The sequence below is a fragment of the Mobula birostris genome, chromosome 30 (genome assembly GCF_030028105.1).
Source record: "Mobula birostris isolate sMobBir1 chromosome 30, sMobBir1.hap1, whole genome shotgun sequence".
Lineage (NCBI taxonomy): Eukaryota > Metazoa > Chordata > Chondrichthyes > Myliobatiformes > Myliobatidae > Mobula > Mobula birostris.
This window is the reverse complement of record NC_092399.1, coordinates 9,504,867-9,529,413: the sequence shown is the minus strand read 5'-3', so window position 1 is coordinate 9,529,413 and position 24,547 is coordinate 9,504,867. Positions and strand designations below refer to the sequence as shown.

The 24,547-nt window shown below is 44.1% G+C and overlaps 1 protein-coding gene across 4 annotated transcripts in view; it reads left to right on the top strand.

Moving 5' to 3' along the window:
- LOC140190432 (uncharacterized) overlaps positions 1-24,547 on the top strand; it is a 76,472-nt gene that overhangs the window by 5,478 nt on the left and 46,447 nt on the right. For 2 of the 4 annotated variants that reach the window (XM_072247000.1, XM_072246999.1), the window contains exon 1: positions 16,392-16,476. The exons of 1 other annotated variant lie outside the window; for it this stretch is intronic. In XM_072247000.1, coding sequence (XP_072103101.1) covers positions 16,417-16,476 — 60 coding nt within the window. In that variant the 5' untranslated portion in view covers positions 16,392-16,416. Of the gene's footprint in view, positions 1-16,391; positions 16,477-24,547 lie in introns of those variants that run through there. One more of the 4 variants, XM_072247002.1, reaches the window with a different exon arrangement.

Here is a 24,547-nt window from a genome sequence, read left to right as displayed (position 1 = left end):
GGTCAGGCAACATCTACTGAAAAGAGTAAACAGATGCCACTTTGGGCCAAGACTCTTCTTCAGGACTGAGAAGGAAGGGAAAGGGTGAGGGAGGGCAGGGAAGGTGTCTGAATATAATGGTGGGGGGGGGGAGGGAGAAAGGTTAGCTGGAAGGTGATAGGTGAAGCCCAGTGGGTGGAAAAGGTCAAAGGCTGGAGAAGACATAATCTGATAGGAGAGGAGAGTGGAGACACAGGGGGAAGTAATAGGCAGGTGAGACAAGGGAAGAGCTCAGAATGGGGAATAGAGGAAGTGGGGGAGGAATTTGTTCACTGGAAGGTGTTGCTTCTCCACTTTGAGGGTGGCCTCATCTTGGCTCAAGAGGAAGCCATGGATCGACTCATCAGAACAGGAATGGGAATCAGAATTAAAATGTTGGGCCATCGGGAAGTACTGTTTGCGGCGGATGGTGCGGGGGTGCTCGACAAAGTGGTTCCCCAATATACGATGGGTCTCACCACTGTAGAGGAGGCCACACCAGGAGCACCAGATGCAATAGATGACCCCAGCAGATTCACAGGTGAACTGTTGCCTCACCTGGATGGACTGTTTGGGGCCCTGAATGGAGGTGAGGGGGGAAACGCATGGACAGATGTAACACTTGACCCACTCGCAGGGAAAGGTGCCTGGTGAGAGATTAGTGGGGAGGGATGAATGAACGGTTGGACAAGGAAATCTCGGAGGAAGCGATCCCTGCGGAAAGTGGAGGGGTGGCGGAGGTGGCAGGAATCTTGCTGTCGGTGGTTTCAGTGACTGTGGGCCTGCCTGAATACAGTTATGTATGGCATGATCAGTTCGGACGGCATGCAAAACGAAGCTTTTCATCGCATCTCGGCTGATGTGACTGTATCAAACCAATTCCAATACCAACAGCAAGTCCCACGTGATAACGTCAATCTATGCAATCAATTCCTTGCATGTGACAATTACTTAACATTTTATTTGGCTACTGAGCTAAGAAGCGGGTGGCAGGGCAGAGATGCGTCCCTACAAAAGGAGATGTAGGGCACTCCTTCCTTCTGCGAGCCTGAAGGTCACCTCTGGGTGAGGTTTAACACCTGCTTAGCTCCTCCCCCCACCCCCTCCGAACAGGGTCACCTGAAGCCACAGGAGCAGGAGGTGGATGGTTGTACGAGCAGCTGGTGTACATCACAAGTCATGGTTATGCGACCTCTGACGCCAGGCAGACAATGTCTGAAGAGTATTGATAATGGCTGGGGTCACCTGTCTTGTAAAGACACTGCCCAGAAGAAGGCAATAGCAAGTCACTTCTGCAGAAAATTTGGCCATGCATAATCGTGGTCATGGTTAGAACAACAGTGTGAAGGGGGTCATCCCACAGTCTGGTTAAAGACAGATGGAAGACCATGATCATCCGTGTCATACCTCATGGCCAATAATGAAGATGATGAGCTAAGAACGTTGGAGTGGGTACAGGGAAGATTCACTAGAATGATTCCGGGAATGAAAGGGTTAACATATGAGGAACGTTTGTCCGCTCTTGGACTGTATTCCTTGGAGTTTAGAAGAATGAGAGGAGGACTTCATAGAAACATTTCGAATGTTGAAAGGCATGGACAGTGGATGTAGCAAAGTTGTTTCCCATGATGGGGGAGTCTAGTACAAGAGGGCATGACTTAAGGATTGAAGGGCACCCACTCAGAACAGAGATGCGAAGACATTTTTTCAGCCAGAGGGTGGGGAATCTATGGAATTTGTTGCCACGGGCGGCAGTGGAGGCCAAGTCATTGGGTGTATTTAAGGCAGAGATTGATAGGTATCTGATTAGCCAGGGCATCAAAGGTTATGGTGAGAAGGCGGGGGAGTGGGACTAAATAGGAGAATGGATCAGCTCATGATAAAATGGCGGAGCAGACTCGATGGGCCAAATGGCCAACTTCTGCTCCTTTGTCTTATGGCCTTATGGTCTAACATATGGACTGTTGACAATGGAGTTTTGTTGAAGTTGCAGGTTTGGAATGGGATTGGGTAGAACTCGATCTACAACTATTGACTGGGTTTGGATAGTTCTTTGGAGAATTCTGGCATTTTATCTTTAAAAAAATGAAAAGAAAGAAGACCTGCTATTGTGCAATAAGTGGAATTGACTTTAATTGATGTATTCGTGAAAACCTTTCTCTGTGGTTTTATTACATCATGTCAGTTTTTTATCATGATTTAGCAAGTACAACAGCTCACTCATATTGTGGCCGAAGGTAAAAAAAAACCACAAAATTCGTTGAATTGCAATGAATCATCTAAAGATGTTTTGAAGCTTCCTTCGTATAACCAATTTTATTAAAATTTATCTATGAATATATAATGAAAGATGTGTATCAAAGTGTTTCTCTTTGTTGTATGCTTTCCCCCACTGATTCTGAACACTAAATAGCTTTCTTCTGCAAAGTACTAAAGGGCTATTAAAACAAAAACTTCAAGCTATCTTCAAAGTTTCTTCTCCCAGGCAGCAAATCTGCTCAACCACTCTGTTTAGTTCACTATCCATTACCCTGTCAACACCCTGTGCTGTAAATACTTTAAATACTTTATGTTTCCTATCCAGCTGGTTTCACCTATCACCGTCTAGCTATCCTCCTCCCTGCCCCCCCCCGCCCCCACCTTTTTATTCTGGTGTCTTCTCTCTTTCTTTCCAGTCCTGAAGAAGGGTCTCAGCCCAAAACATTGACTGTTCATTCATTTCCGTGGACGCTGTCTGATCTGCTGAGTCCCTCCAGCATTTTGTGTGTATCACTATTTATAATGCTGTTTACGTTGTAAATTCATGCTGGGTTTATGCATTAATGCGCCTTCTATTCATATCCATAGTTTAATGTCTAATTTTTTTATATAATTTTTTATTCTTTATAATTGTTGAATGTTGGTTTTGGTTGCATGTAGTGTACTGACCAACCCACCTCAGCAAATTCCGATTACATGTAAATGTAGATGGTGAATAAAGTTAATTCTTGATTCTTAAAAGACCCATGGTCACTAATACAAGGGAGACACCACAGAGGTGCACTGAGAAGATGGTGTCCTCTCTGAGATAATGCCTTGCATAACCACCACTTGATGAGACAGATTTTGGCAAACTCAATAAGGCTTGGTTAAAATTTCTTGATATATTCATTCATTCATTCATTATGTGCTGTGTAGTATTGACGTCGGCGATCATGGTCTTGACCATGATTGTTCTTGGCAAATTTTTCTACAGATGTGGTTTGCCATTGCCTTCTTCTGGGCAGAGTCTTTACAAGACAGGTGACCCCAGCCATTACCAATACTTTTCAGAGATAGTCTGCCTGGCGTCAGTGATCGCAGAATCAGGAATTGTGATATGCACCAGCTGCTCATACGACCATCTGCCACCTGCTCCCATGGCTTCATGTGACCCTGATCCTGGAAGCTAAGCAGGTGCTACATCTTGCCCAAGGGTGACCAGCAGGTTAGTTGAGGGAAGGAGGACCTTACACCTCCTTTGGTAGAGACATAGCTCCACCCCATCACCCACTTGATACACTACGCTGTTAATATAGGTGTTTATGTGGTGGTGGTGGTGGTGTGTGGGCCCGTGGCCAAGTGGTTAAGGCATTGGACTAGCGACCTGAAGATTGTGAGTTCGAGCCCCAGCCGAGGCAATGTGTTGTGTCCTTGAGCAAGGCACTTAATCACACATTGCTCTGCGACGATACTGGTACCAAGCTGTATGGGTCCTAATGCCCTTCCCTTGGACAACATCGGTGTTGTGGAGAGGGGAGACTTGCAGCATGGGCAACTACTGGTCTTCCATGCAACCTTGCCCAGGCCTGCGCCCTGGAGAGTGAAGACTTTCCAGGCGCAGATCCATGGTCTCGCAAGACTAACGGATGCCTTTACTATGTGGTGGTGATACAGTTAACAGGGTGATGCGCAGTGATTGGGTTATTTACTAAGTTTTGACAAGATGTCTAATTCCACTCCCACTGTGGTTTCAATGGCTATGCTTCTTGGGTTTCTGGTGGTGGTGATCTGCACCATTATTGAGAACTCCAATAGATTCTTTCTTCTAATTAATGCATCTCCCTGTCCTTAGCATAATCTGTTTGTGCAACCTTCTATTGACCCAATTTACCACCTCTCGTGAACTTTGTTCTCACTGTAATGTGGAGTGTGAGTCTGAGGCTTGATTTGAAGCACCCCTCTGGCAGGTTGCATCTTGATGCACTTGGCAAAATCTGACCTGGTAAGGGGGAGATCGTGCTCAGCGAGGATGATCTCCCAGGGCAATGCTGCTGATGGCAATAACAATAATGATAAAGAGGAGGTCAGTGACCAAGATAGAGTTGATTTTCAGTCTTTCCATGCAGAGGCAAGTGCGGTCACCCAGCACTGGTTCAACTAGCATGTTTGTGCTGCAGGTGTACTTGCCTCCTGTCCAGGTACACCGAGTGCGCAGGTAGCTGTATCAGTGGGAGCAACTTGGGATCTGCGTGAGCACATGGTGATGTAAGGCCGCGTTGAGCAACGCACACAAAATGCCGGAGGAACTCAGCAGGTCATGCAGCATCAATGGAAATGGCTAGACGGTAGATGTTACGGGCCGAGGATCTTTGTGGGGGCTGGAAAGAAAGAGGAGGGGAAGGGGCACAAGCTGGGTGGTGATAGACCAGGTGAAGGGGAATCAGGGTGGAGTAATAAGCTGGGAAAGGATAGGTGGAAGAGGCAAAGGGCTGAAGAAGAAGGAACCGGTCCGGAGAAGACGTTGGGCCGTGGAAGAAAAGGAAGGAGGAGGGGAAGCAGATGGAGGTGATGGCCAGATGAAGTGAAGAACATAGATGATAGGGTAACCAGATTGAGGAAAGGAAAAAATGAGAGAAAGATGGAGGGGAAAGAAATGACCGGACATTGAAGATATCGATGTTCATTCTGTCAGGTTGGAAGCCACCTGGATGAAATCTGAAGTCTTGCTCCTCCGACCTGAGATTGGCCACACCATGGCAGTGGAAGAGGTCATGGGCAGACATATAAGAATTAAAATGGGAAGCCCAATTGAAACGAGTGGCCACTGGGAGATTCTGCCTTTGGCAGTGGACAGAGCTATGGGGCTCAACATAGAGGTCCCTAATCTGTGAGGGGTCTCACTGTTGTAGAGGTAGCTACACTGGGAGCGCGGGATATAGTTGATAACCCCAACAGATTTGCAGGCGAAGTGTCACCACACCTAGGAGGGCAGCTTGGGATCCTTAAATGGTGGTGGTGAGGGAGAAGGTGTAGGGGCAGATGTCGCATTTGATCCCCACCTTCTTATTCCGGCTTCTAACCCCCCCCCCCAACTTTCCAGCCCTGATGAAGGGTCAACTGTTTATTTCCCTGTATTTGCTCGACTGAGTTCCTCCAACAGTTTGTGTGCGTTACCGACACTTGCAGCATCTGCAGAGTTTTTGTGTTGAAGGCCTTGTTGAGAGTTGTCGTGTTTGATGTTGCGCTGTTCGCCGAGCTTGGCAATTAGCTTGCAGACGTTTCATCGCTAGCCGAGGTAACATCCTTGTTGCGCAGTTGTTGGTGTCTCTCTCAGGCAGTGCTCCCGTTTATGTAGGCCCCTGTTCGCTTGCCTCGGTCCTGATTGGCTAAACTTCAGTTGACCTTTGAATTCTATTTGCTGGCATTTCTTTAGCTCTTAGGGATCTGTAGATGGTGCCTATATCGATATGTTTGTTTACAGAGTTATCTCTTCTGATAGCACATCAAACAACTCGACCCGAGCTACCAATATTCACCACCATCCTAAAGTTGCTTGTGCTGTTCAGCTGAACATTGTGGGCGTGCCATGTTGGCTCTGGGACGTTTGTGACACTTGGGGGCTAACCCCCAGCTCTTCCTTAGTTTTCTGACCTTAGAAGTCCTGATGAAGGGTCTTGGCCCAAAACGTCGACTGTTTGCTCTTTTTGAGCTGCTGATGATGTCACAGGCAAAGGAACTGACAGAATGGAAGGGATGTGAAGGAGCGTGATAGCTAGGAACCTGTAATGAAGTTCATCAGCCCGGTGATGCTGGAGACCAAGAGCAACACAATGTCCACTGCACCCCAGCTGCGGGAGACCGAGAACACCAGCACAGACCAGAAACTGCTGGGGGGGGGGGGCAACAACTTTACCGGAGAACCAGGCTGATCTCCCCTCAGCAACATCGCTGGGGGACCCATCCCTGAAGGGAGACCATTGCCTGTAGCTCAGCGCACAAACAGTGCAGAACTTACTAAATCTGGGGCAGGCAGACACAGCCTGCGGCAACGTGACTTTGAACTTCGAAACCACAAACTTTGGGTATGCAAAGCAACATTCATGGTGTGAAAAGCACTTGCACAATGTGTGTCATGTCGGAGTACTTCACCAGGGTAAAAGCCTGGCCTGTTGAGATCCTCCAGCACTTTGTGTGTGCTTCTTTGGACTTCTGGCATCTGCAGACTTCCTCGTGTTTGTGACACCCTTAGGTTTTGTCGGCTGTTAATGCAAATGACTACTTTCACTGTATGTTCCGAAGTGAGAAGGGAATCTAAATCTGAGAAGGGAGTCATCATCCGTCTGCCCTCTTTGTCTGTAATTGGAGCAAAACGTAGAAACATGGCGCACGCAGGTTTGCCTAGGGCATACCGTAACTGTGACAAGCCAGGGCATGGGGCAGCCCGGTGCAATGCTGTCATCTACAAGGGCTGCCAATGGCCCAGGTACTGCAAAGTGATCAGCGGCAGCAAGCCTGTTGGGGACGCAGGACACGTCTACTGGGCCTGACCCAAATGTGCTCGTACTTACGCCCAGGCAGTAAGAGGGAATTATTTTTTTAAGCCCGTCACCTCTTCTGGGGCTTAAGCTACCAACAGCAGCTCCCCAAAGTCGTCCATCCTGGACCTGTCTCCTGGACGATCGAAGGTTGATCGGCTCTGTGGTTTCCACTTTCACCAAATGACTTCATGAGAACATAAAAACATAAGAAATAGGAGCAGGAGTAGGCCATCTGGCCCATTGAGCCATTGAATAAGATCATGACAGATCTGGCCATGGACTCATCTCCACCTACCTGCTTTTTCCCCATAACCCTTAATTCAAGATTTTTCCTCTCCCATTGGAACATCCATTGTTCTTTATGGGATGGGATTGCTAGCTGGATGTCCAACCCTCCTTCTTTCACAGCCGGGCTTGGGACCATCCATGGCGGAGTTAATAAGAGAAGAAGCTGCCAACAGATGCTCAAAAATGAGAACATGCCCCCACCCCTCATCTTCCGCCTGCCAAGAGGCCAGCAGGTCCAACCAACCCAAGCTGCCGGACCCCTGCCATGATTCAGTCCAGGGAAGGGGAAGCTGCACTGGGGGGGAAGAAGCAGGGGATGGACTTCCAAATGTTAGGTGACCTCAGAGAATGGTGACAAGTGAGGAAAAGTGACGGAGGTCAGAATGAGAATCACGTTTATTATCACTGACATATGTCATGAAGTTTGTTGTCTTGTGGCAGCAGTACAGTGCAAGACATGATCTGTAAATCATAATAAGAATATATATATATTCATTTGGAGACACACACACACACACACACACACGATGTGGCCACATTATTAGAAACATCTTGGAAACCAGTGTGGTCTTCTACTGCTGTAATCCATCCAGTTTAAAATTCAATAGGTTGTGCTCATCTGCACACCACTGTTATAACATGTGGTTATTTGAGTTAACGTCACCTTCCTGTCAGCTGGAACCAGTCTGGCCGTTCTCCTCTCACCTCAATCATTAGCAAAGCGTTTTTGCCCACAGAACTGCTGCTCGCTGGATGCTTTATATTTTTTACACCATTCTCTGTGAACTCTAGGCCAGGAATTCCTAACTCTTTTTATGCCATGGACCAATGCCATTAAGCAAAGGTCCGTGGACCCCAGATTGGGAACCCCTGCTGTGTGTGAAAATCCCAGGACATCAGCAGTTTCTGAGATACTCCAAACAATCCCGTCTGGCACCAACAATCATTCGCTGGTCAATGTCACTTAGATCACTTTTTTTTCCCCATTCTGATATTTGATCTGAATGACAACTAAACCTCTAGATCATGTCTAAATGCTTTTATGCAGTGAATTTCCGCCACATGATTGACTGATTAGATGTTTGCATTACACATACTCAGTGAATCGGGGTGGCCACTAATTTGGGCCACTTTGCTGCACAATTGGGATGGGAGACTATTGTCGAAGTTTCGAACTAACATTCATCATGTGCATCTGTGTGGCTGTTAAACACTACACTGTGCTTAGAGCGAACGGTTTTTAAATAGCACCAGCTGTGTGTCACTCACAACACGCTGGAGAAACTCAGCAGGTCAGGCAGCATCTGTGGAAACAGTCAACGTTTCAGGCCGGAACCCTTCGGTTTGAGTCCTGTCGAAGGGTTCCGGCCCGAAACGTTGACTGTTCGTTTTCACGGATGCTGCCCGACCTGCTGAGTTCCTCCAGCGTGTTGTGAGTGTTGCTTTGATCCCGGCATCTGCAGATTATTTTGTGTTTACGACCACCCGTGTGTGTTTGTGTTCAAAAAGCAGTGATTTTTGTCACTGATAGTTGTCGAGAAATGAACAGTAAGACAATTCCGAACTGTTGTTATATAAATTCAGCAACTAGTGCAAAATGAGAGCAAAACCAGTGAGATGGTGTCCGTGGGTTCATTGACATTTCAGAAGCCTGAAGGCAGAGATGAAGAAGCTGTTGAGCGTCTCACCAGCCGATGATGATGATGTTGCAGGCAAAGGAACCGACAGAATGGAAGGGATGTGAAGGAGTGTGATAGCTAGGAACCTGCAAGGGAATTCATCGCAACACCGTGTCCACTGCACCCCCACTGCAGGAGACCAAGAACACTAGCACAGACCAGAAACCGATGGGGTGGGGGTGGGGGGACAACAACATTAACGGAGAACCGGGCTGATCTCCCCTCAGCAACGTCCCCGGGGTACCCATCCCTGAAGGGAGGCCATTACCTGTAGCTCAGCACACAAACAGTGCAGAACTTGCCAAACCTGGGGCAGGCAGACGTAGCCTGTCGCAACGTGACTTTGAATTTTGAAACCGCAAAGTCTGGATTTGCAAAGCAACATGCATGGTGTGAAAAGCACTGCATAATATGTGTGAGCTTGGAGTACCTCACAGGGTAAAAGCTGGTGTGGCTTTTTTTTGCAGGGGGTTGTCCTACCATAATCATGTGACTAAATTGAAGTCATTAAGGACCCCCCCCACACACACACACCACCCAGGACATGCCCTCTTCTCATTGCTACCATCAAGGAGGAGGTAGAGGAGCCTAAAGGTGCACACTCAATTTTTCAGGAACGACTCCATCCCCTCCGGCATCAGATTACTGAATGGACAATGAAGCCCTGAATGCTACCTCACAATAAAGATATCAGTGATATCTTCATATATTAAGGATCTGCAAACTCTTGGACAGGACTGAAAGAAGCTACATAAAGTTGTAAAGTCATAGGGACTAGCCCCTGTAGTATCCAAGACACTTTCAAGGAGCGTTGCGTCAGATAGGCGACGTCCATCATTAAGGACCCTCATCACCCAGGACATGCCCTCCTCTCATTGTTGCCATTAGGCAAACGCTCAGCGTTTCAGGAACAGCTTCTTCCCCCTGTCATCTGATTCTTAACTGGACATTGAACCCACGAACACTACTTCACTTTTTAAAATTATTTCTGTTTTTGCATTATTTTTAATTTAACTATTTGGTATACATTTATAATTACTGCAATCGATTTTTTTTTCTATATCATTGTACTGCTGCTGCTACGTTAACAAATTTCACGTCACATGCCAGTGATAATAAACCTGATTCTGATTCTGATGCAGGGTTTTGGCTCGGGACGTCAGCAGTCCCTTTCCTCCCACTGACGCCACTCAACCTGCTAAATTTTCCAGCAGGTTGTGTATTGCTGCAGACCCCAGTGTCTGCGGTCCCTTGTAAATATTCATCAATCATTTTCCACTGCATAGTTTCAATAAAACACATTCAGAAACCCCTCGCTCCGTGATTGGTTTCAATAGCCTTCGAAGTATCAGGTTGAAGTTAACTTGTGAGCAGGCTTTATTTCCTGAGGACCAGTTCTGGAGTCTTTGTCTCCTCATTTCAATTAAGATAAGTTTAAAAAAAGTTAAGGTAAGTTAAGATTGCTCCAACCGCTAATATCAAACTTATATCTGCTATCCATAATTTCCTAATTTTAGAGCAGAGGTTCCCAACCTTTTTTATGCCATGAACCCCTCCCATTAACCGAGGATTTGTGGACCCCAGGTTGGGAACCCCTGCTTTAGAGTACCCCTAATATAGACAATGTACTGTGAACACAGTGTGTTACCAATATATGTGGAACAGCATTGCCTAGCTTCCCCGTTTCCCTTCTCTTGGCAAGGCCTAGTGACTGGTGTTATCTCAATCTCCAGAGTATGCTGCACTGTCAATCTACAAGCCGTGACACCTGGGAACTTGGATCATGTTGCTATTTTTAAATTATTAATTCTTTTGTAACTGTATGTTTATCTGTTATCATAATTATACTTTGACTTTCTACCATCAGGCAGGAGACCCCGATGTCAGGATGCGGAACATTTTCTTCCCTCAGGCCACTAGGCTTCTGAACTCCCTGCCGCATCGCATCCGAGGTGTCACGGCTTAACCTGTTCCGTAGCTTACAATATTTAATTAATGCACTTTAGTTTGTTATTAATGCGTGATTCATTTGTAGATTTTATTCTTACCTTCATAAATTATTGTGTGTTATGTGTGTTAGGTGTACTACTGTCCTTTACTCCCTGGTTCAGAGAAACGTTGTCCTGTTTCTATATACAATATATAGATCATTGTGTTGGCACGTGGCCAAGTGGTTAAGGCATTCGTCTAGTGATTTGAAGGTCGCTAGTTCGAGCCTTGGCTGAGGCAGCGTGTGTGTCCTTGAGCAAGGCACTTAACCACACATTGCTCTGCGACGACACTGGTGCCAAGCTGTATGGGTCCTAATGCCCTTCCCTTGGGCAACATCGGTGGTGTGGAGAGGGGAGACTTGCAGCATGGACAACTGCTGGTCTTCCATACAACCTTGACCAGGCCTGTGCCCTGGAAATCTTCCAAGGCGCAAATCCATGGTCTCATGAGACTAATGGATGCCTATAGATCATATACATTTCTATATTACATGTATATAGTTAAATGACAATAAACTAGACCTATATGTGATAGATGTGTTGTCTGCTGTGTGTGACTGTTGGTACCGGGATTTGCACCTTGGCCCCAGACGAACACCTTTCTTTTGGCTGTATTCATGTGTGTGGTTGAATGACAATTAAACTTGAACTTGCCCGGACACGTCTGCTGTTCTGAACATGCTGTCCATGTATTCATGGACCGTTGCTGCTCACATAGACCAGTATTTCCTTATTTGTTAAACAGATTGTTTTTCTCTTTCTCAAATGCTGCCAGGCAGGCAGGTGAGACAAACAGTTCAAAACTTAGTCCACTTCATTTATCTAATCTCTTGGCAAAGCAAAGTTGTTCAGTAGCTCCTGCTGCCCACATCATTCAGAATTTAACAGATCACTTGTTGCTGGTCTACCTCCCTCTTCTGTATTGTAGCTGCTTGAGCAGGGTCCTGCCTGAGATTTCCTCAGGAGACCACCTGTGGAAGAAAATTAAATGTTGAGTTAAATTTTGTTGTCAAACTTGACTAGCTAAAAGTATTTCTCAAGATTTGGGTCGCCGGGGTGACAGGATAAGAGGTAGATCATGCTCTGCTTGTGCTAGCTAACAATAGATCATGCCAGTACTGAGGTATTGCTGACCTTGGTCCGATACCATCTGACTAATAGAGGAACTGAATGTGGATGTGCAGTTCTAATTTTGTGTACCGCGCAGAAACATTTGTGTACCGGCTGATACTTAACAAGTGCTTCTTGAAATTACTGACTATGTATGCTTAGCTGTTGGTTAATGCCCAAAATTTGCTGTATAAATTTAAAATGTAGCCTGACATTGGCGGGGTCGTAAGGCAATGGCTTCCCATGATCACATATTGAAGGGTTAATGGTATGCTGAGGTCTGTGTCTTTAATTTTGTTTGATAATGGGGCAAATTCCACTACAGTAAAATACCGTAAAAAAAAGAGTAGATTCTTCGACACCATCCGATTGTGATATCTGTTCTCACTGTGATACAAAGCTTGCTCTGTGATGTCATTGCTCAAATTTTCCCAGCCAACAGACGATGCCTTACCGTTGCATAATCCCTTAAGCGTTAGGCCAAAAATGTTAATGCACTTGGATCCAATAAATGTATTTTCCTAATGGCTGGGAACAAGGCAATGGGCAGCAATAGTGATGCTTGTCTTCACCTGGTCGTGGATGGTTGCAGTTCTCCAATGAGTTCCAAAGAGTCTCTGGGTTTTGGAGTACTAGGCAGGTTGGCTGTTGCCTCTGATCACAGGTGTAGAGCTCCAGGTACAAGCCTGTGACGCACCTGGAAATCAACCATCATGTTCTACTGGTAGGGAGATCTGTAGGAAGCTGAATCATGTAGTGTACTAAATAGTTCAGTAACATTTGAATAAAATTGTAACATTTGACTAAGCAATTTTTTTTGTTTGCATTGCTCATTATGGGATATATGTAAGAGGTACATGAATGGCATATTTCACTACACCACTATGTCATACTTGAGCACCGCACAAAAGAGAAACTAAGTGTATACGAGTTATCCTGAGCTCCCACATTTTTGTTTCGATTAGTTTTTGGAGCTGCGAAACATAACAGTAGCAACGAGTAAGTTTTAAAACGAGCCCGCGACGATGACCTACCTATTGAAGCATAGCACATTTTTCCTTCACAAAAGGAGAGAGATGTTCGAGTTTTTTAAAAAAAGCACAGCACATGTTTCTTTGGAAAAGGAGGGAGATGGTCAAATTAATAAAAAAGCCAGGAAGTGGACAAAATTCACGTGTTCATAAACAGTGATCATAAATTTTTAAAAAAAGCAGAAATGGCTGAACACATCGGAAGGATTGACACATTTAATTGTGCAGCATATAACTGGAGTATGGAAATGGAGTGAATTGAACAGTATTTTGAAGAAATGAAATAGCCAATGCAAAATGAGTTCCAGTGTTGCTGAGTTTAATAGGTGGAAAAGCATAGAGTTTGCTTAGAAGTTTGATTTCTTTAACCAAACCAGCTGAAATGAGCTTTGCTGATACCTTAAAAGTAATGTGGGAACATGTAGAACTGAAACCATTGTTGAATCAAAAGGAAGGCGAATACATTTCAATGTACATGGCTGAATTGAAGAGATTGAGCATTGTCAGTTCAGTGCTGGGTTCATTTAGATTGTGGAATCTTACAAGAAAGCATTGAAAAATGGCTCCTAACTGAATCACAGCTCACATTTTAAAAAGCAGTTCAAATCACTGTATCAATGGAAACAGCAGACAGAAATACAATTGAGTTGCAGTCAGGAATGGAAGTGAGTGTGAGCAAAATTGTAGTGATTCCACAGAAACTGGCCTACCTGAACGAATTGTGTTATATGGTGGCGGGGGCTCACATAAGCGAGACCAATGCAGGTTTAAAGGTGAAACTTGCAAAAAATGCAACAAAGTGGGACACATACAAAGAGCATGTCAAGCAGACAAAGCTAAATGGATTGTACAGGGAAGAGAAAATGCTAAAAAGTGAAGTTGCAATTTCAAAAAAAAGCACTAATCTGCCTGCTGTTGATGAAAAATCTTATAATGAAGAGAGTGACGCTGGACTGAGTAGCCTTGAGATTTACCATGTGAAGACTATCAAGAGGCAAGCAATATGACTGACACCAGAAGTGAACGGCAAATTAATTAAAATGGAATTGAACACTGGTTCAGCTGTTTCAGTCAATCCACAAAATGAGTTTGAACAGCATTTCAAAGATACTGAACTGAAAACTGCAGATAGCCAGCTAAGAGCTTACACTGGAGAAAAGCTAACTCCTATGGAAAAGACATTCGTAAAAGTGAAATACAACAACCAACAAGCTACATTGGGCTTGTATGTGGTAAAACCAGGAGGGCCAGCATTGTGGGGACACAATTGGCTGAAACAACTCAAACTCGACTGGAGATCCATCCACCATTTTCATGTCATATCCCCCACGATGGAGTCAACCGAGAGTGATTTAAGAAAGGTACTGGATGACGCCACAGCAATGTTCGAGGATGGCACTGGAAAATGCAAACATGTGAAGGGTAAAATAGTGCTAAAATGAAAATGCCACACTCAAAAGTCCATCCGGTTCCTTATACCATTCGTGATAAAGTAGCCAGTGAGCTAGGCTACCTCAAGGCTGAAGGAATTCTTTCAAGTTTGAGTGGAGCCCATGGGCAACACCAGTGGTCCCGGTAGCCAAGAAGGATCTGTGGTGATTTTAAGTCACCATCAACCCAGTACTGAAAGTAGATCAATGCCCTCTGCCCAGGATAGCGAATATCTTTGCAAACCTTTCTGGAGGAAAACACTTCAGCAAAGTGGACTTAGATGAGGCCTTCCTACAGATGGAGATGGAAGTAGAGTTCAAAGTGTTTCTCACCATAAACACTCACAAAGGGCATTATCACTATAGTAGGCACTGTTCGGGGTGCTAACATGTCCAGAGGGTGCCAAAAGCAGTTCCTCTCCATCCCTGGGAATGGTTTGCATTGCCCTGGCAGAAGATTCACGTGGATTTTGCCGGAATATTCATGGGCACAAATTTCTTGGTAGTAGTGAGTGCAGCTATAAAATGGCCAGATGTATTCCCAATAGCCTCCACTACAGCCTCAGACACTGCTGATGTGCTGAGAAACCTCTTCTCAAGGACTGGTGTTCCAGAACACTTAGTTAGTGGCAATGGACCACAGTTTGTTGCAGAACCAATTCAGACATTCCTGAAAATGAATGGAATAAGACATATTACATCTGCACTGTACCACCCACCTTGGTGGAAAGATTTGCCCACGGTCTAAAGAACACACTTCAAGCAATGTCAGCAGAACACACTACACTGACACTGATTGAGAAGCTCGCCAGTTTCCTCCTTGCATACCACAGTGCAGCACTCTCCACAACCAATGACTCACCAACCATACTGTTCTTGGGTCCTCCCTTGTGTTTACGCTTGGATCTCCTCAAACCCAATCTCAGAAGGAGTATGCATGACAAACAGCTGAGACAAATTAAGGTCTCCTCAAACAAGGAGGTTCGATGTTTCACTCCTGGACAAGCAGGTGAGGGATGACAGAGATGATCAAAAATGGGTACTTGGCAAGATTAGGGATAGAACTTGACCATTCTCCAACACAGTGGAGATTACATCTAATGTCAATTGCAGATGTCACATCAACCAGTTGAAGAGACTGGAGTCAATTGTTCAAGAAGAAAGGTGTCCAGAGTTGTTAGAACAACCTCCTGCAGTCCCAGAGTCAACTTGTACAACCACCACAGAGGAGGTCGTGGAACCTGAGGTTGTTTCACAGCCACAAGTCTCACCTGCCAAACAGAGTGATCCCCCCCTTGTCAGGAAAGGCATTATCCCACAAGACTAAGGAATCCTCCACAGTGATCAATCTTTAGGCCTGAATGGGACAATTTAAAATTTACTATGTTGTTGATGTCTATATAGTAGTTGTATATGGTAGACTGTATATATCGACCAGAAGTATTCTATATTGAGTTGGAGCTTAAAGCTAAGCAGGGAGGAGTGTAGTGTATTTAATATTTCAATAATATTTGAGTAATATTGCAAATATATTGCTTGATATATGTTTATGTATACATATATTTATGTTTACATCTTTGTTTATGTAATTAATTACGGGTTATGTGTAAGAAGTACATGAATGACATGCGTCATAATACCACTACGTCATATTTGAGCGCCTCGCGAAAGAGAAACTAAGCCTACTCGAGTTATCCCGGGCTCCCACCTTTTTCTTTCAGAGTTACAGAACATAAATAGAGGACTAAACTTTGGAAACAAAATTCTTCAATTTCCCTGACAGAACAGTCACAGGAGGTGAAGCAGTTCTTTTAATCTCTATTATGACTAGAAGGAAATCTCTTCACAGCGTGTATTTCAGTAAACAATCATGAGTTTGGCTGTCCTCCAGACTATTCCAAGGAAGGAATAAGAGGGCTGCCAATGCTAAGTACTGGAGTGTGTTTGAAAAAACAAGCTGTAGTATGGCTCTTGGTGGAGGGGAGCTGCCATTCTGTTGAGGGGCCAGAATGAGGCCCAGTAACGGCTCCTGATAGTAAAGGCATAAAACTTCGACCTTTGATTGAACAATTGCTACCTAGTTTGCATCAATGTTACTGCATCTGTTAAAGTGTTACGTCATCTTACACATTTGCTTCAAGATAAAGAGGGTAAGACAGAAGATTTTAAATTTCTCAACGTTTCTGTCTAATCTTTCAGACCACAATATTTTCATTGTTCTAATTTCAGTGGATGTTCTAGTCAATTGCTTTTGCTCCTGAATAGCGTATCTCTCTTTAAGCCAAACAGCCTCCTCCCTTGGGTTTACCCAAGTTACCAACCTATTATGATGCAGAGTATGAGTGAGAGGTTTGCTCAGTGACATCATGGTTTGAATAGTCATGTTAACTGGACCACAAAATCCTTGGTCTAGGAAGTGTCTTGCTGTAATAACATCTAAAAATTAATCTCTATGTGCAAAAAAGCCAGTGAAAAAACAGTGCCAGCATACTGGGTAGTGTTGGGTTTATTCACTTTCTACCAATTATTAAAGGAATACATTAATAGCCACATGGACCCACTTAACTAGATCAAGTTACTGCTTGCTTCCATTTGCCAAATTTTGGCCAGAGTTCCTCCAGCATTTTGTGTGCGTTGTTTCAATATATCAACAGGTGTTTGAGATGACCACTCAGTTCTTTGAGTTGCTCAATCATTCAATTAGACAACAGTAGCCTTCCTAATTTTGTTATTATATCTAATCACTCTGCCACCCCTCATACTCTCTTCCCCGAAGCTTCTTTCAGCTCCACAGTTATCAGATGTCTGCAATCCTCAAAACTTGCCCCTTTTGCTCTTAAAGCTCTTTCTCAGTTCTGGGAGAAGGCTTCAGACCCGAAATGTCAACTACTTCTCTTTCCACAGATACTGACTAACCTGCTGAGCTTCTCCAGTATTTTCTGTTTTTACTCTTCATCGCTCGCCTATTTACCTAGACTTCTATTCGCCTGTCCTAATATATCTGTGTGCAAGCCTCAGACTTTCCTTGATAACACTCTGTAATGAGTTCCTCAGGCCTGTATGGGGCACTGCAGAGGTTTGGGCTCCAAGGTTTTTAGAGCATCTGAATTGGTTAATTGTTATTTGATAATTCATTAATCGTTTAAGAGTTCCTTCTGTTTTGCTTGAGTGACTCACTCTTTGTAATGCGGTCTCTTTAAGCTTGTTAAGTTTATTTTGATAGGCTTAAGGATTCCTTGTTAGTTGCATGATTTAAGTGGATGCCTGATTAGCACTAATTGTGGGGTCCGAGTTTTGAGAATGTTACTTCTTGTAGTGCACTCGGCTGAGCCACCGATGTTCTTTTGGAATTATGAATAAACTCTCGCTGTAGTCTCTACACTTGGGTTCCGATATTGCCAGCACACATCATGACAGGAAGACCCCACGATTAGCACTACTCACGTATTTGCTTAAATAATACAAGTAACAGGAAATCTGTTAAAATAAACTTAACAAGCTGAAACAGAAGGCTCTAGGAGACCGCATCACAAAGAGCAAGTGACTCTTTGAACGATTAAAGACTGCCTTTAAACACCAATTAACCATATAAGGTGCTCTAAAAGCCCAATGCTCTCCAGTGCCCCGCACAGGCCAGAAGACCTCATTACATACTCAGGATGTTTCCTGCTTTAAGATAACCAGATAAAGTGTTAATTGAATAGCAAAATAAGTTTGAAAATGAATAAGCTGCTCCTGCATCTTTATCTTTCTTACAATCTTAACAGGTCTGACCCAGGTATGACACACACTTCATTCTCCACAACGACTTCCATGATTATAACACCATTGTGGAATAAAGAAATAAAATTAACTTTCCACTTTCCATGGCTAAACGCTGCTTTCACTCTCTTCCCCCCCACTGTCTTCACTCACACCTCAAGCAGCCGGGACAGAAACTCATCCGTTTTGTCACAAAGCTACAGATGATTCATGCAATCAGGCAGCTGCAATGTCCTCCCTGTCCCCTTGGTACAGACCCAGTCCTGCCTCTGACCCTCTCAAGGTTGTGAACAAGGCCAAGGGGAAGCGAAACTTGGGCCGTTAACTCATTGTTTACTGTCATGTAGGTTGCCCGGATACAGTTTGTCAAAGGCACTTCTGAAGCAAAGGCACAAGCTTTTATTAAATTTCAGGGACTTTTTAATTTGCTGTACCAATCGACTTGCTCAGCCTCGGCACGTGAAGGGGACAGGAGCACCCCAAGAAAGAACCTTGAGTATTTATCATCAGCAACTTGTTTCTTAAACTTTACTGAGTGTTATTCTGAATGTCTTCATTTAAACAGTTAACTCAGTTCAATTGTCATTGCTACTGCTACTTTGAAAGTCTGTTATTCTATGTGAAACAGGAGACTATTCTCCAGTAATTCATCTTATAGTTATTTTTGGATATGTTACTCTAATTTATCTGAAGCGGTTTACGTAATGAAGAGGTACGAGGGATGATTGATAAGTTTGTGGCCTAAGGTAGAAGGAGTCAATTTTAGAAAACCTAGCACATTTGTTTTTCAACATAGTCCCTTCCTACATGTACACACTTAGTCCAGCGGTCGTGGAGCATACAGATCTTGGACCTTCAGAAAATGCTTACAGCAGGGGTGATTGATAAGTTTGTGGCCTAAGGTAGAAGGAGATGAGTTATACAACTTTCGTTCCATGCACATGCAGTTCAACTCTTTGAGTGATTATGCAGAAAGGTCACAAGATCACAAGATCACAAGACAAAGGAGCAGAAGTAGGCCATTCGGCCCATCGAGTCTGCTCCGCAGCTTCCCCATGAGCTAAACGATTCACCCATCTAGTTCCAATTTCCGGCTTTTTCCACATATCCCTTGATACCCTGACTAATTAGATACCTGTCAATCTCCTTCTTAAACACCCTCAATGATCGGGCCTCCACAGCATTGAGGTTAATAACTCATCAGTTAATAACATAAGGGGTGATTGATAGGTACGTGGCCTAAGGTAGAAGGAGATGAGTTATTAACTTCAAACTTTCTGCACAATCACTCAAAGAGTTGAACTGCAGGCGCATGTAACGAGAGCTGTATAACTCATCTCCTTCTACCTTAGGCCACGAACTTATCAATCACCCCTGCTGTGGCTGCTTTCTGGAGGGCCAAGATCTGTATGCTCCATGACCGCTGGACTAAGTGTGTAAATGTAGGAGGGGACTATGTTGAAAAATAAATGTGCTAGGTTTTCTAAAATTGACTCCTTCTACCTTAGGCCACAAACTTATCAATCATCCCTTGTAGTTTACTAATTAGATTCAGTGAAGATAGTGGGAGGAGGAGAAAAGCTTACGCAAATTTGGTGTTATTATGCAGGCTTTACAATGTATTCAACTATCCAGAGTGTAAGAACTTATCTTTGGATTTTGCATTTTCTTGGGTGACCTGTCTTTTAAAAAAGAGTAAGAATCAGGTTTAACATCACTGGCAAATGTCATGAAATTCGTTAACTTTGCGGCCACAGTACAATGCAATACATGATAAACTGGATGGCAGAGAGGAAGAAGCTGTTACTAAAAAGTACCTCTCTATCATTTTCTTCATACTTTTCCCAGTTTAGTAAGAGTCAAAGTAGTTATAAACCAATAATTATTGCAGTAGGTTTCCATTGGAAGGAGAGTTTTGTGTTCTGTAGTCAACATTATGAAGACTCCATTGTCTGTAACAGTGTTAAAAATTAATCTTTCATCTAGTCTCGGATGTAAGTAATTACAGATGTGTTGATTCGTCAATATCTATTCTTGTAGCCTTGTTAATTGCTGGTGTAAAATGTGGGACAACTTTATGGGTCTGTAGAACTAGCTTGAAATCTCCATAACTTCTTTGGAGAAGAACTTTGATGTTCAATCTTTATTCCAGCAGTCATGTATTGATTAAAAAGCTTTTAACAGGTGCACAGCTCAGCTTCGTAATTTTTCTTGCTCGTAAGGAAATTTTCTGGGAGCCGTTGGATGAAAATAGTCTACTTTATTTTCCATGGTTGCTTGTGCCCTAATTCAGACTCGTACACTTTCTTAGATGTTACACATTGTAGAGCAATGCAGCAAAGAAGCAGATCTTTGAAGGTAGCATCCTTCACTAAAGATCCCCATCAGTGAGGACAAGTCCTCTTCTCATTGCTACCATCAGGGAGGAGGTACAGGAGTCTGAAGGCACACAGTCAACGATTCATGAGCAGCTTCTTCCCCCTCTGCCATCCTTTTTAAGAGTGAACATTGTACCCATGAACACTACCTCACTACTTTTTTATTTCTATTTTTGCCTACTTATTTAATTTAACAATTTATTATATATTGTCATTTACAATCAGGATAGACCATCGGTGTTGCGTCCTAGTTGTCTAGATACGCAAGCCTGGGCAGTATGATATGGCGAACAAGCTGTTGCCCATGTAGCAATCTCTCCCTCTCCAGGCATCTGATGAACCCAAAGGAACGGCAGAGACCGATACAGTTTGGTACCAGCAGCCTCGCAGGAGTTGCCAGTCAGCGTTGGGCTGCCTGAGGGACTCCAGCTCCGGATTTTTCCCTTGGGGTTTACTCATGAAGCCTTCCCTTTAAGTGGGTATAGTCTCAAGGCAGCGGAGGATTGAGAGCAGAGTTTTCCTTCTCTTAGAGGAGCTGCCAACCATGGCTGACGAGCCCCATCTGCCTGAAGCGACTGGTTTAAAAGCACCAATAACCTGCCTTTGGCCCTTCTGTCAGTAGAAACGGTTCAGCCAGGCTTAGTAGCTAAGCCACATGTGAAGGCCGGGAGCAGGACTTGGTTGTCAGAGGCTATTTGAGGTGCACGTCATTGGAAGCATGTAATAGGTGGTCGGAGCTTACCCCCACTGTCACCAGCATTGTACTGCTGCTGCAAAGTTAACAAACTTTACGACATACGCTGGTGCTATTAACCCTGATACTGATCCTCCAGCTCAACTTGTCTGTATTGACCAAACAAGCTCGTCCGATTTGCCTGCATCCCTCTAAGCCTTTCTCATTCATATCTTTATCCAAATGTTGTTTAAATGTTTTTGTACATTTTTCCTGACAGCCGCTTCCAGGTATGAGCCATCCTTAGACCCGTTTCAAATGTCTACCCCTCTCCCACCTTACCCCTATGGCCCCCTGAGAAAAGAGGCCACAGGCATTCACCCTGTCTACGTCCCTCTTGATTTTATGTATCCCTGTAAGGTCACACCTCAGACTCTTGTGCTCCAAAGAATAAAGTCTGAGCCTGTCGAAACTTTCCCTATAACTAAAGTCCTGGCAACATTTTCATAAATCTGAATTCTTGTTGGGGAGTACAGAAAAATTCCAATAATCCGGCACCCTCCAGTTTTGGTGGTGTCGGATTATTGGTGCTTCTGATCTGGCGGACCTTATTCCTTTATCTTGATGGCACACAGCACTGCGGTAGAATACATTTTTCAGTGAACCAGTCGGAGTTAAATGACCCAAATGGAAACTGAATGCCTCTGAGTTTAAGAGGCTCACAGTTAACCTGGTCCTGGTGTTTTTGAGGGCAACGTGGAGAAAAAGAGCCAAGTGAGGCAAACTTTGAATTAGTAGGATTTCTGAAAAATAGCTTTTATTGTAGTAGGCCAGCATCAGTGAGGCTGATGTATTGTGAAAGTTGCTCCTTAGGACCCTTTTAAATCTCTCCCTTCTCACCTTAAATCACACCCCCCTCCCAGTTCCCTGGAGGAAAAAGACTGTCAAAGTTCAAAGTTCAAAGGAGCCTCTGTACATCCTCTCTGTGGAATGCATGAGTTTTTTTCTGGGAGCATCGGTTTCCCTCCCACAGTCCAAAGGCATGCCGGGTAGTGGTTAAATTGGTAATCGCGAATTGTCCTGTGATTAGTTTCGAGTTAAATCGGGTTTGTTGGGGGTTGCTGGGACAGCACGGCTCAAAGGGCCGAACGGGCCTACTCCGCACTGTATCACTAAATATAAAATGATTTTAAAAATAAATTTTTCAGTGAACTGGGAAGAGTTTAAATGGCCCAACGGAAAGAGAATGACTCTGAGTTTGAAAGGCTCACGAGTAACCAGGTCCCAGTGCATTTGAGAAGAGTGCGGGGGGAAAAGAGCTCAGTGAGCTAATTGCTGAATTAGCAGGATTGCTGAAAAATTGGAGTTTTATTGGAGTAGCAAACATTAGTGAGATGGATGCCACGTAAATTTGATTATGATGCTGGTCGAGAGATTGCAACTTGGTTTTTGTGTTGTAATTTGTCTTCAACGTGTTTGTTTGGAATAAATTACAAGAATGAATTACCAGACCTTTTCATCAATGGAATTTGACACTTACTGACTTACAGCTATTTTCAGTTGCTCATTTTTTTTCAAATGTTGATAGCCTAAATAACTCAGATCATCATCGTAGCTTGTCACACCAGACAGCCACTCTAGTGTTGATTGGTTGATGTTGAGCAGGTCTGTGTCAGCTGAATCAGGTGAGAGTGGGCAGCTGTGCAGAACGTGTTCAATGTTCTGCACCCTTTCGCCACACTCACAGGATTCGCTGGTCTTTAAACCCCACTTCACCAGATTGTCTCCCGTCCTACAAACTCCCGCTCTCGCTCTGTTGAGAGTGCACCTCTTCCGTCTGTCAAGCAGTGCCTCGTCTGGCAACGTTTCTGTGGGGTCTGGCGCTGTATTGTTTGGTGGGGTTCTGGCTTCTGTTTGTTGCCAGAGGTCAATCCTGTATGTTTGGGGGGATGTTCCGTGCGGTAGTTCCTCCACTGTAGCAAAGCTTCTCCTCGAGTTTAGACGGCTGGAAACTGGCACATGATGGTGTAGTGGGTGCCGTGGATCCGAGTTCTGTTTACCTTTTTCAATTTTTGTTGCAGTGTGTCTTCGGATCTCTGGGGGAGCAATGCCTGCAAGTCTGTAAATGATGTTAGTGGGTGTGGGGCACAGTGTGCCCTTGATTATTTGGCAGGCTTCGTTAAGCAACAAGTCTGTTTTCCTTGCATGGGGTAATCTGCCCCACACAGTATTCTGCAGGTGCATAGCAGAGTGCTAAGGCAGTTGATCTAAGTGTGTGAGCATTAGCTCCCCATTTCGTGCCTGCTAATTTTTTCAAAAGAGAATTGCGAGAGCCAACTTTCCCTCGGAGTTTTTGGATGTGGGTGGCAAATGAGAGCGTCCTATCCAGTGTCACGCCCAGGTAAATTGGAGTCGGATGGTGTTCGAGCTCCTTCCCACACCAGAAGATCTTTTGTTTCTGAGCTGCTTCTTGATTCCTCGGGTGGAATGCACGCACTTGGGTTTTTGATGGATTTGGGTTCAGAGACCATTTTTCATAATACTGCTTCATTGCATTGAGGGCCACTATACTTCAACTTCTTGGAAGGAGTTAAAAAGAATAACTCAGATGAAAATAGTATAAAAAGTTCAATTCTATGGCTTAGGTCTGTTAACTTGTAGGGTGACTTTAAAATATTTTGAAGGTTAAAGTTCTTAGCCAATCACAAATGGTGAGATCACATGACATGCAGGCCATGTGATCAATAAAATGGCTGCTTGTAGAGGTGATAAGTTTGTCCTGTTATGCTCCATTGTGAGAATTGTATCTGGAAGAAGGCCTGAAATCAGTAGTGGTCATTTAATAAGGCACAGTTAAAACAAAACCACCTGAAGTCCCAAGTGTAAGTTTTAAAGGTGATTTTTACATTTACCTCCATTTCAGCCTAATTTTAATGACAGGGCATGAAAAGCTCAAAATTCTTTTCAAAAAGTAGATGAAAATGGACAATGTAGCAGTGATCTAATCAAATGAAAGAAATAGAAGCAGGATTAGGCCATTCAGCCTATCACACTCCTGTAAATTCAATACAGATGTGTCTGTTTTTTTAACTCAGCGGTATCTTTGTTCATGAGCCCCACTTCCTTTGAATCTCTAATGTCCAAAAGATTATCAGCATCTTGAATATATGCAGAGACTGACCAGTCAGACACGAAACTATAGGGCAGAAAATTTCAAAGAGTAATTAGTCTCGGGGTGATAAAATATTTTGTCATCTCTCCTGTAGGTGGTCGCCTCATACCAAGAGTTCCCAAGCTCTTCCGTGCCATGGACCTGTATCATTAACCAAGAGGTGCATAGCCATCCTGCTTTATACTGAGTATGTAATCCTTTCTTTTCCAGGCATCCTGCCTTTGGAAAGCATCGTC